At 42.9% G+C, this 12,991-nt stretch overlaps 1 protein-coding gene across 3 annotated transcripts in view; it reads right to left on the bottom strand.

Annotated features, from left to right (window-relative positions):
* Positions 1-1,199: 1,199 nt before the first annotated feature.
* Positions 1,200-12,991, bottom strand: part of LOC146682776 (putative RNA-directed DNA polymerase from transposon X-element) — a 32,137-nt gene continuing 20,345 nt past the window's right edge. For 2 of the 3 annotated variants that reach the window (XR_014917520.1, XR_014917521.1), the window contains 2 exons: positions 2,516-2,635; positions 1,200-1,914 (listed from right to left, as the gene is read on the bottom strand). Coding sequence is in view for 1 of the 3 variants with exons in the window: in XM_085446205.1 (XP_085302331.1) it covers positions 2,990-5,920 (2,931 nt within the window). In the remaining 2 variants the exon portion in view is untranslated. Of the gene's footprint in view, positions 1,915-2,515; positions 6,045-12,991 lie in introns of those variants that run through there. The other variant, XM_085446205.1, reaches the window with a different exon arrangement.

The raw sequence follows: 12,991 nt of genomic DNA, 5'->3' as shown, positions 1-12,991 counted from the left end.
TCTTGTGGTGGGCAGGTTATTACAGAAGAACATCCCATTTCAAGCCTGAGAGTAGTGGACCACAAATCAACCTTTTTAGGTGGGTTGAATATCTCCCAGGCTTCACTTCTGTCACCAGATCTACACCAAAAAGACACAGCAGTTAAATCACTGCCTTATACGTCCCTGTTGTTCCCATTGTCCAGGCAAAATGTATGTGCTTGTTATATATAATATATGCTATTTTGTCTATGGAAAATTGTCTTATGCACGTTGTTGTCATAACCTTTGTGCACACCAACAGCTGGAACAGAATTCCTTGTTTGTGCAACATGCTTGGCGAAACAAAATCAGATTCAGGTTCTGAAAACGTCTCTGAGGCCTTGTGGTGTCGACACAGGGCCCTTCGAGGTGAGGTGTCCTTTGATATGTGGCTCTGGAATGTTCCTTTCAGCAGATCCTTTGGGTCCTGTAGGTTTCTGGGTGGATGCTCCATGGATCAGGCTTGTTTCGGCACATTCTGCAGATTGGAATCTGGGGAGGTTGGAATCCAAGTAATTGCTTTGGGCTCTTTGCAGGTAGTTTTTGCAGTGCGGTGAAGGGATTTGGCCTGCTTGGGGAGAAACAATTTTTAATTGGGTGGTACATGTCCAAGTAGGCCCACGGAGCAATGGAAATTTTCACATTGAAGTGAAGCTAACACAGTTTGTTAGCTGATTTTTCAGCTAATGCAGAAGTAATGAACAAACATGTTTCCTAAATTGAAATGTTTTATATTTGGATTTTGATGTAACGTTTAATTTATCAACCTCCTATTAGAAAATACAGTGAGTTTGAGTATGTGAGCCAGTATTCAGGGACAAATCCGTATTGATGTCGGCCTCGAAGAGAGCAGAGGTCGGGTTTGTTTTGCAGTCTTGCCTCATTTTTGTTCATTAAAGAATATTTTCCAAAGAGAAGCTGCAGCCCGGTGCATTCGACATTGTAAATACAGGGTTGTTGTTCCGTTTGAGAACTCTTTAATGAGATGTATGTGACCATTTCTGAATGCAATCTCCAAAGCTAAAGCAGCGGAGGCTCCTGCTTCAGCTGTTGAATAGCCATTGCAGATTCTTGTTACAGCTTCAATGTCATTCATCTGACAGCAGTGTTTGCTACGGCAGAGCTAAGGTGATTACTTCTCTAGGAGATGGACAAATACTCAAGTTCAAGTTCAAGTTCAACTTTATTGTCACTTCAACCATATACAGTTTAAAAGTACACAGTGAGGCGAAACAACGTTCCTCCAGGAACCAAGGTGCTACAAGACAAGTTAGTGCAAAAAAAATAATAATATATAATATATCTAGTAATAATATTGCACAGCAAATCCATCATGTCCAAATTAACACTGTCGGATTTGATTTCAACACTATTAAAGTGTCTATATGGGTCCACACCAGAAAGTGTTAATTTAACTCTTTTTGGAGAGTTGGTACGTTAACTCTGATTTAGTGTTAAACACCAAATCTGTCTGGAGTTGATAATTTAACACTTGGTGTTAAGAGTTTATATATTAACTCTCAAAGAGTATTTTAGTTTAACTACGTAAGAGTTATCTTCTAATTCATTCTAAAAAGCGGGAATTTTACTGTTCTGAACTTCTAGAAATTTCTTTTGGAAATAAACATTTACTAAAAAGATGCAATGGTTTTTGAAAAACATTTATTCTGAACTGTGCACCACAATTTCAAAACATTTTCTGAAAGACGTAACAGTATACATGTTCTCACTTTCATTAGAATTTTGTTTATCAAAAGGTCTGACATGGTAAATGCAAATAACAGCATCTCATCACTTATTTCTTCAATACAATATGCATGTCCTTCATTCATCCCTTTGTGGAACTTCAACGCACTTCTGCTCTCCCCCATATTCCATCTTCACAAGCATATCCTGTGCGGAGATCGAATAAAAATTAGTTGACACTAATTAATGGCACAAATAATCCAGTAAACAATTGCAGCACAGTTAAAAAAAAAAAAAAAAAAAAAAAAAAGGAATCCTCTTTGAGCCATTACTTGTGTAAAGTATTTTCCCAAAAGACAAGGACGCAGGCAACAGGTAATACTGAACTAAATGTAAAACCTCAACCTTTTTCATTTTTACCTAAACCGTGTGCACAAAACTCTGGAGGGATCTATGCTAACGTAGAATCCAGTCAGGACGTCAGCTACTGCTGTTTGCTCGTGTTTTTATTTTTATGGGCGATCGTTTTCAGGCTTCAAGTAGCACCATTATACCAACATTTCACATTCTAGACATTGTTTTAGGTGTATTTGACCAAAAGTTTGACTGAAAATTCACATGCAAGCTTTTTTTCAAGGCTGTGGTATTTGCCCGCAAACAATACCTTTCAGCTAGCTAAAACAGAATGTTATGCTATCAGCGAGCAACATGGCTAATGCCTTTCACACAGCTTTGTCTCAACTCCAAAGAGCCACAGAAGTAAAAGCTCATAATAACAATTGAAACAATCTTTGAAAAAATGACTTACCAAGCATGGCAAACAACTCAAATATGTAGAGCAAATGTTCTGAAACGGCTTCACTTCAGCTTCGATTGGAGCCGTGCTGGGGGCGGAGTCTGTGAATTTACTCTGTTGGTGTCATAGCCCCTGTAGGAGTTCAGAGTTAAGAGGTCAGGAGTTAATGTTTCCATTGTAACACCTCCAGATTTGACAGAGAAACACTCATTTTTAACACTCGATTTTAACTACTATCATTTTACACCTCAGAGTTACATTAAAAGAATGTGACTCTGCTTAGAGTAAAATTAACTCTACTTTTGCAAGGAGACTATTAACACCAAAAAATTTAACACTTTTGAATTTGCTGTGTGTGCAAAAGAGCATTTACAGGTTGGTGTGTGCGATGGTTTGGTGGTGTAGGTCAGTGTGTTTGCGCTTTGTGTTGGTTAGTCAGTCCAGTCTCAATGTTTTGAGGTATTTGAGTTAAGCTGAGTGATAATGTTAGTGTATGTGTGTGTGTGCGTGTTTATCAGTCAGTCCCTTTTTGCTGAGGAGACGGATGGCTTGTGGAAAAAAGCTGTTGCACAGTCTGGATGTGCGTGCCCGAATGCTTCGGTACCTTTTTCCAGATGGCAGGAGTGTAAAGAGTGTGTGAGAGGGGTGTGTCCGATCAGCCACAATGCTGGTGGCTTTGCGAATGCAGCGTGTGGTGTAGATGTCCTCAATAGAGGGTAGAGAGACCCCGATGATCTTCTCTGCTGTTCCCACTATCCGCTGTAGGGTCTTGCGGTCTGATATGGCACAGCTCCCAAACCAGACAGTGATGCAGCCGCTCAGGATGCTCTCAATAGTTCCTCTATAGAAGGTGGTCAGGATCGGTGGTGGAAGCCGGGCCTTTCTCAGTCTTCTCAGAAAGAAGAGACGCTGTTGGGCTTTCTTGTGCAGGGAGCTGGTGTTGAGGGACCAGCCGAGGTCCTTCTCCAGGTGTACGCCCAGGAATTTGGTGCTGTCAACGATCTCCACAGAGGAGCCGTTGATGCTCAGCGGTGAGTGGTCGCCTCGTGTCCTCCTAAAGTCAACAACCATCTCTTTTGTCTTGTCAACATTCAGAGACAGGTTGTTGTCCTTACACCAGTCCGTTAGTCTCTGCACTTCCTCTCTGTACGCTGACTCGTCGTTCTTGCTAATGAGACCCACCACGGTCGTGTCATCAGCGAATTTAATGATGTGATTTGAACTGTGTGTTGCTACACAGTCATGAGTCAGCAGTGTGAACAGCAGAGGACTGAGCACACAGCCTTGTGGGGCCCCAGTGCTCAGTGTGGTGGTGCTGGAGGTGCAGTTCCCGATCCGTACTGACTGAGGCCTTCCGGTCAGAAAGTCCAGGATCCAGTTGCAGAGGGAGGTGTTCAGGCCTAACAGGCTCAGCTTTCCGATCAGTTGTTGGGGGATGATCGTGTTAAATGCTGAGCTGAAATCTATGTACAGCATTCGGACGTGTGAGTCCTTCTTGTCCAAGTGTGTCAGGGCAAGATGGAGTGCAGTGGAGATGGCGTCGTCCGTTGAGCGGTTATGGCGGTATGCAAATTGCATTGGGTCCAGTGAGGGGGGCAGCAGGGTCTTGATGTGTCTCATGACGAGCCGTTCGAAGCACTTCATGATGGTGGGTGTAAGTGCGATAGGGCGGTAGTCATTGAGACAGGACACAGAAGACTTCTTGGGCACGGGGACGATGGTGGTGGCCTTGAAGCACGTGGGGACAACGGCACTGCTCAGAGAGATGTTGAAGATGTCGGTGAGAACATTTGCCAGCTGATCAGCACATTCTCTGAGCACTCTGCCTGGGATGTTGTCTGGTCCAGCAGCTTTACGTGGATTGACTCTGCGTAGAGTTTTCCTCACCTCAGCTGTAGTGAGACACAGGACCTGGTCGTTCGGAGGAGGGGTGGTCTTCCTCGCCGCCACGTCGTTCTGCCTGTCGAACCGAGCATAGAAGTTGTTAAGCACATCTGGGAGGGAGCCGTCACTGTCACAGGCAGGTGGTGTCGTCCTGTAGTTAGCGATGGCTTGTAAGCCCTGCCACATGCGTCGTGTGTCGCCGCTGTCCTTAAAGTGGTTGTGGATTCTCTGGGCGTGTGCGCGCTTCGCCTCTCTGATGGCCCGAGAAAGTTCAGCCCTCGCTCTTCTAAGCGCCACCTTATCTCCCTCTTTGAAGGCAGAGTCTCGGGTCCTTAGAAGTGCACGCACTTCCGCAGTAATCCACGGTTTCTGGTTGGGTCGTGAGATGATGATCTTGGAGACAGTGACGTCATCGGTGCACTTGTTGATATAGCTGGACACTGATGATGTGTACTCCTCCAAGTCAGTGAAGTCGCCGTAAGTTGCAGCCTCTCTAAACATGTTCCAGTCAGTGCTCTCAAAACAGTCCTGAAGAGCAGAGATGGCTCCTGCTGGCCAGGTTTTCACCTGCTTCAGAACCGGTTTTGATCGCCTGACGAGTGGTCTGTATGCTGGAATTAGCATAACAGAGATGTGGTCTGAGTAGCCGAGGTGGGGGCGGGGCTCTGCCCGATATGCGCCGGGGATGTTTGTGTAAACAAGATCCAGCGTGTTTTCTCCCCTCGTTGCAAAGTCCACATACTGATGGAATCTAGGAAGCACTGACTTGAGATTTGCATGGTTGAAGTCCCCAGCAACAATAAACAGTCCATCCGGGTGTGTATTTTGCAGTTCACTGATCTTTGTATACAATTCCCATAGCGCTTCCTTAGCATTAGCGCTAGGTGGAATGTACACTCCGATAATGAAAACAGTGGTGAATTCCCGTGGTAAGTAAAAAGGTCTGCATCTAACAGTCACAAACTCCACCAGCGATGAGCAATAACTAGAGACTAGCACAGAGTTCTTGCACCATTTCTCGTTGATGTAAACACACAAGCCGCCACCGCGAGTCTTACCGCACAGAGCTGCATTTCTGTCGGCGCGAAACGAGGCCAGCCCGTTTAGCTGAATAGCGGCGTCCGGTACTCTTTCGCTGAGCCATGTTTCCGTGAAAACAAAGACACAGCAGTCTCTAATCTCACGCTGTGTGGCCTGCTGGAGTCGGATGTAATCCAGTTTGTTATCCAGGGAGCAGACGTTGGATAAGATGATGGACGGTAGAGCCGGCCGGCTAGGGTTTGTTTTTAGCCTAGCACAGACTCCCGCCCGCTTGCCGCGCTTCCGCTTCCTCGCGCAACGCTTCCGATGTCTCCACCTCCGTCCGCCGGCATCAGGCAACGCCGAGGCTTCGAGGCCTGGTTCGCGGAGCAAGCCGAGTTCACGCAGCGTTTCCCGCAGCCCCTCCTGGATGTCGTCAACTAGGTTATTTAGGTTGAAAAGTGTCTGGCTGTTGTATGCACGAACACCGACACCAGTTGCGACGTTATCCATACATAGTGCAAAATAAGCACGCTACACACAAAAACGTAAACAATAAACAATGCAGCACCAGTTTTGGCTCCGGAGTGGCCGCTGCGTGCTACTGCCGCGCCGCCATTTTTTCTGTCTTCCCTGAAAATAGATCATGATGTCGCCCTGCCAGGTGAGGATAGCAATAAAATCTCCAGGAGGAGAATGCTTGGTGGGAGGGAGACAGAGCCTCTGTGACGGCGGGGTAGGAGGGATATGAGTGTTTGTGTGCTTTTGAATGTTGGGTGTTTGCACGTTGGTGTGTGGCGGCGGTGCAGGCGGGGCTTTCATATACCAGATTAAAATCAAAACAGAATGACATTCAAAATGAAGCCGAAAGGATCAGGCTCTAGCTGGCGTTTGTGGTTTGATGGACTGTCAAAACACTTTTGGTGAGATTACACACCTGTCACAGGAATGGCGTTGTCGACGTTATACAACACTGATAACATAATGGGATTCCTGTTATGAATTTTAGCTATGCTCCAAAAGGGGGGTGGGTGGGAGAGAAGACAAACACCTTTCACTATTATTTAGCCCTCTGTCTGTTTCTTCAGTGCACCTGCCAAACTGAGCCAAGTCCTTAATAAGAAGCCCCATCAAGGCAGGTGGCAGCTGAGGCGCTCGCTGCCTACTTGCATGAATCCCCCCAAAAACGCAGTCTATTTAAACGGATTTATTGGAGTCTCCTCTTCCTGTTCCCATCTGTTCTCACTAGTAACTTTTGATCATCCAGAAGGAAAAGCTGCTAAATCGAATCTACCTGCTCTGTCAGGCCAGTGTGGAAAATGCCAGATGCCGTCATATTGGCTCTCAAGTGATCGGGTTTCAAGCGACTAATGCGAAATCAGCCTCACATATGCTCTCATGTAAGTTTATAGTTCATAAAAAGGAGGTAACTGAAATTAACCAGCCTTTAAAAAATAAAATAAAAAGCTAAATAAAAAGCACAGACTGATCAAAAAGGACCAGTTGAACTTTTTTCAGGCATTTCACTTGGCATCTTTTGGCCCTTCACCTTTACCCAATAGTAGGGCTGTGCGATATGACCAAAATCTCATATCCCAGTATAAGACATCTATCGTCCGATAACGATATAAATCACAAAAATTTTACATTTTCTGAAAATTCTGTGAATCTCGGGCAGCTCGACTTGCATGAAGTGTTTCCAGCTGGGCCTCATGTACCTGGACTCGAGTGTTTAAACCACAGGTGTCGAACTCCAGGCCTCGAGGGCCGGTGTCCTGCAGGTTTTAGATGTGTCCTTGATCCAACACAGCTGATTTAAATGGCTAAATTACCTCCTCAACATGTCTTGAACTTCTCCAGAAGCCTGTTAATGAACTAATCCTTTGATTCAGGTGTGTTGACCCTGGGTGAGATCTAAAACCTGCAGGACACCGGCCCTCGAGGCCTGGAGTTTGACACCCCTGGTTTAAACCGATGCATGAAACTATACATTTTTAGACATAAGTTGTAAAGTTGTGAGTATTTATTACATGGCGTGCTGCGGGGAAAAGCCTGTTGTAACATTTGAGTCTAAGGTTTATTTTTTTAGCACCTGACGGCCGTAAACACTCTGCATTCTCTTTTACGTGATTCAGTTTATTTTGAAAAGTCTCAACAGGATCTTGAGCTTTATTGTGAAAGGTTTATGTGGAAAATAAATAAGCGGACATGTGACGGTTTTACCGTCGTTGTTGCTAACGACAACGCATAAAAACAGGTGCCACTACAGTGACCATCAAAACGATGAAAAAATATTGCCGTAAACAGTTTGTTTTACGACACCAAACGATAGTGTAAAATGAAATGATAGACGTTTTTATATCATCATCCGATATATATCGTTATATTGAACAGCCCTACCTAATAGCTTAAACGGATTTATTTCCCCCTTACAAAAGTGCATTCCCTTATTTGCATTTTGGTTTCACTCGTTTAACAAGCAAATGTATTACTTCCTGTGGCAATACTGTTTGTACCATCTGATGTGGGACGCCATGGTTTATCTATACCTATAACTCTTGGGTTTAAGATCTCACTTTTATACTACTTGTTGTCCTAATATCACAATATCCTTTGCTGTATTTTGCAGGTAAAATGGACAAAGAAATAACTGAAATTCAGGCACTTTCACTCATATTTTGTAAGCTACAGAGAGCAGCGGTCTTGATATAGTCATCTGTGTTCCATCGGTAAGGAAGCAGGAAATTGGAAGTGACAGAAAGGTGTGTTTGAGTGGTTGCAGGTCATTTTATTGATGTCAGACGCGGAGTGAATGAATAGTGAGGCCCACTTAGGCCCCACTGGGATTCCTTTTATGTAGTGTCTATTAGGCGGGCGAGAGGTGGATGGCAGCGCTATACAGGCGAGTCTGTGTATGTGTGCAAGTATAGGAGACCGTAAACTCTAAAGCTTCTGAGGTCCCATGGGGTCTTAAGGATCAGACAAAGGAAACCAATGGGTACCCAAGGGACACCAATAAAGTCCCATTTCAGGAACACCCACACATAAAGTGACTGTACAGACTCGGGCAAGCTCCACGCACACACACTTGTGGCTCATTGTGTACCGGGTCATTCAAGGGTGCTCGACATAGACATGTTGTGTCTGGAGCTCTGCTTTTTTTATGGCAGTTTCACTGCAACAGACGTCCTCCTTTTCACTTCCACTGTACCGTGGGAATAAACACACATGGTCGTACAGATGAAATACTAACATGAGCAGCGTCTTAAACTGCTATCTGAGTGCTTAAAGTACAAAACAAAAGAAAGTGTATGAAGTGTTGGTTTACATATTGATGCAGTTGCCTGCAAACCATCCAGCTCTGTGGGTGATCGTACAGAAGGATGCTAATTTGGAATGGGTTAAATCAGCGGTCCCCAACCGGTCCATGAGTCATTTGGTACCGGGCCGCAAGAGTTGAGGCTCAGGTGTGAAATGTATGGTTTTCAGGGTTTTTATCGGTTTTCAGCGTTATTTTGTTATCGTTTTTATCGTTAACTCGGTTTTCCTGAGTCTTTTCACGTGTGTTATAAATAAATCTTCTTTTTTCGGTACCGGTACTAGTTTTATTTTGTTGTATTTATCCGCGACACCTTAAAGGCCGGTCTGTGAAAATATTGTTGGGCATAAACCGGTCCGTGGCGCAAAAAAGGTTGGAGACTGCTGGGTTAAATAAAGCGTGCCCCACATGCAGCACTGCATCAAGTTTAACTGATTATCCATCTATTTATTTAGAACAGTTAATCTTTTTATTCACTCATATCAACACTGGGATATTTCGCAGCACTAAATCCTTCTGGTGGAATGCGTTTCCATTCAGCTGTCTATAATGGCTACCGACACAGTATCTACTGAATGTCCAACAAGAATGAAAACAGGCCTGTAAGTGACTGCAGGAGCTCGCTTCTCATTGCTAAGTAACTACAGCTGTTCCTGCCATCAGTTCATTTATATTAACATTCACAAAGAGGCAGTAAACAGATTGTATAACGTGTGCAACAAATGAATGCCAGCATTATCTACAGGCCCTCTTTTCCTTTTCACTCATTAGTTTTTTTTCTTAAAGGGAGGGATTAATATCAGGTATAATAAATTACACAAACCAGAAATTCAAAACTTATCTAAACTTTTCACAGCAACTTCTTAAACTGATATTTTATTTAACTAATTCTCAGCTATTGGTTCCTCCCATTGATCATAATTTGTGTGTAGCACATCTAAATGCATTATTTCCATGCTGTACCATCGGAAGGAGCTGCTGATGGATAGTGTGCTGCAGGAGTGGTTTAAGCAGTTTTGAGAGTGGTTTAGATATGCTTTGACATTTTTGCTGTGATTCATTGTAGCTGCTGTTAATCCAAGCTGACTGCAGTAAAGTTGCCATCCTCCTTGAAATGAGCTTGTCCAAGAAAACCACTATCAGTCATTTCAGCAAATGCCCAGTTATGATGTGTGTCTGTTTAAAATGTAAATGCTGCTTAAAGTTAATCAAGAGCACATAAGGACACAGAGCCATAGTGTCTGCAGTTTTCAGAAGTTTGGAGTGGATGCAAAACATGACTTTGATGTACAAGATCATCGTTTTATTTCACACTCAGTTTTGCGTTCCTTTATAGAGAAACAGCATTTTTCTTGAACTAAATAGCCGCCTTGTGCACGATTGTGCTGAAAAGATTTGCATTTATTGTTTTCTGTCAGCAGTGAACTAAATGTTCACTGCACGTAATGCACTGGGCAGGGGTACAGCTGGCAAGTGCTATTGGCAGACAATGCAGCCATCAGCAGTACTGTTGAAGCCAGTGTATAATAGCATTTATAGTCAAACAATCAGTGCAGATTCTGGAAAAGGCGTTCAGTTTGAATCCAAATAGCACCTACTAGTTTTGAAGAAAACAAGTCAGAAGATCAGCCACACTGGCAATTACTTTATAACATCACACTGAGTGGAAATATCTATGAGTGACCGAGTGATGGATAACAGTTGGAAATCATTACCAAAGGCCAAGACCACAAGCAAAGAGATCCAAAAGTTCTAACGGAGCTGAGATCATTGTTAAACTCCTGCCTTATTACATGTTGTTTTAAATACAAAATGTATACTGACATTGGTTTGTTTGACCTGAAGCAAACCTGTTTGTGCTTGGCAAGTGTCTTATAGAGAAATTAGCTGGTGCTATAGGCACTAATTATCTGATATGTGTATGTGCACCCATACAATTTATAAATGTAGGTAGCTAACCAAGCTAACAAGCATTAGTTGATAAATTAACACTCCACCTTTGTGTCCAAGGTAAATTCTTGCTTAATAAACTAATGCTAATTTATCAGCTAACCCTTATCAGCTTGGCTAGCTAATAAGCGTTAGCTGATAAATTAGCATCCAAGATAAATTCTTGCTTAATAAACTAATGCTAATTTATCAGCTAACCCTTATTAGCTTGGCTAGCTAATGAGTGTTAGCTGATAAATTAGCATCCAAGATAAATTGTTGCTTAATAAAACTAATACTAATGTTGGATCTTCAAAAAGTAGAGTCGAAAATTGATGGGTGATGGCACCCTGGCGCCATCCATCTTTTATGTTGCTGATTTTAGCATGCAAAAAACAAAATCTATCGCTATTCTTTATAATGTGTCTGATTTATAGAAGCTGTTTAGTAAATGCAAATGGTGAATAGCTGTCACATGCTATCAGATTTCAAATTAATTATATCTAAACACAGCGGGACTAATGACACTGAAGTTTATGAAACATGCTCAGAATTTTTCATGCCTGAAAAAGACAATAATGCCAGTGTCTATTGACACTCAATGACACTTAACTTCAGAGGTTGGGTGTGTGTGAGAGTTGAAGGCCACCGCATATTAGCTTAATGAATACAAAAAAGTGAATGGTGTGGCTTGAGGACAACACATCCACGTGGCAAACTCATAAGCCAGCACCTCCCGCTGCATTAAGCCTACATCCCACTGTGGCATGCAGCTGCAGATCACAGATCAGATGCCGGTTCTCTGTATTGAAATTCATATTCAGTCTCTCTCAATTCCACGCTGATATAAATACACTTTAATCAAAGTAAGACACATTAAGCCTCCCATTGCAACATGCAGTGAAGAAAAAAAATCTGATAATAAAAAGCTGCCTTGCAGTGAGCAGTAAGTCAATGAATCATAGGTCCAGGAGATTAGACAGGAGGTTTCACACTGATTCAGAAGAGATTACAGAGCATACATTAGAGGACGATGATTTACCAAAAAGATACAAATGATTTGATTATGTACAACTGAGAAAGAGCAGTCCGCATGCCTTTTGAATTCCCTTCATGAACCTTGGTGCTGTTCAAAGTGTCACCTTCCCGACAGCAGTCACCCCTCTATGTGATTTACCTCACTCACCCAAACGTATCAGACTCCAAAGTTCAACCGGTGAAATTCAAGCCGACAAATCTCCCCTTCCCTCAGCTGTGCGCGGATACCGATACACATGTTTGAGGCAAATCCAAACGCACACATATGGACGCATTCATGCACGCACACGAGAAGTTGCATGCGAATGCACGATCACCGTTTCAATCCCACTCACTCCTTCTCTTTCAAAATATAAGCTGCTTTCATGCTGCTACTTATGCAAGCTGAATGTTTGCGTCTGATATTCAGATTAACAGCGCTGCTAAATGTGCTACCAGTGTACTGTTGCGGCCTACTCTGGGTGGATGCACTACACTCTTCTCGGCAACCAGCAGCCAGCCAAGCCCAGGCAGACAGCTCAGAGACAAAACAATCCACTGTTATTAATGAGGACATTTTTCAACTCAGTTAGAAAGGTAAATACACGGCCTGAATGTTAAGCCATATGGGCTGCTTCAGAGAGCCTAGATCAAAGAGGGTTCAGTGATTCAGTCTGACATCAGGACAGCCTTGAAATAATAATGATCAGAGCGGGAATAACCACCCACATATTTTACTCGACTCTGCCTGGTTAACGAACATCACACGTAATACCTTTGATAAACTATGCGATTGCTTTAATAATGCATATGGTGATTGTTAGGCAAACAAACGTATTGATATCTATTTTGAAGTAAACCACTATCACTCTTTTCAGCAAGTACCTTTTTCATGGCAGTACTGAATGTGTTGTAGCACATATTCAGTACGCCATATTCAAAAGCTGTGATCACACAAATTTCTTAAGCTCAAGATGTTCGTTTTTTTTCATAAGATCTCCTGTTTTCCCGTATAGAAAAGAACAGCAGCGATGTTCTCACGCTTTTAATAAAATCATGATTCTCATACAGATCACTTGGAGTTCCCATGAAACTGAACATATTGATGTAAATGCTCAAACATACTTATCCTTTTACTGTTTTTAAACGTCTTTGCCTTCTTTTAAAGTTTTTTACCCCTAAAACAAAATGCAAATCTTGTCATCTAAATCTGATTTTTTTCATAATGTTGTATTTCAGATATTGAAATCTGTCATGTCTATTTCAAAACATTTGCATCAAGCCACTCTCCTAAATCATTTTTCATCTGAGGTCAGTAT

The sequence above is a fragment of the Copadichromis virginalis genome, linkage group LG22 (genome assembly GCF_057382275.1).
Source record: "Copadichromis virginalis isolate Kocher_CV1m ecotype Utaka linkage group LG22, C_Virginalis_male_GT1.1, whole genome shotgun sequence".
Taxonomy (NCBI): domain Eukaryota; kingdom Metazoa; phylum Chordata; class Actinopteri; order Cichliformes; family Cichlidae; genus Copadichromis; species Copadichromis virginalis.
This window is presented reverse-complemented; position numbering and strand designations above follow the sequence as displayed.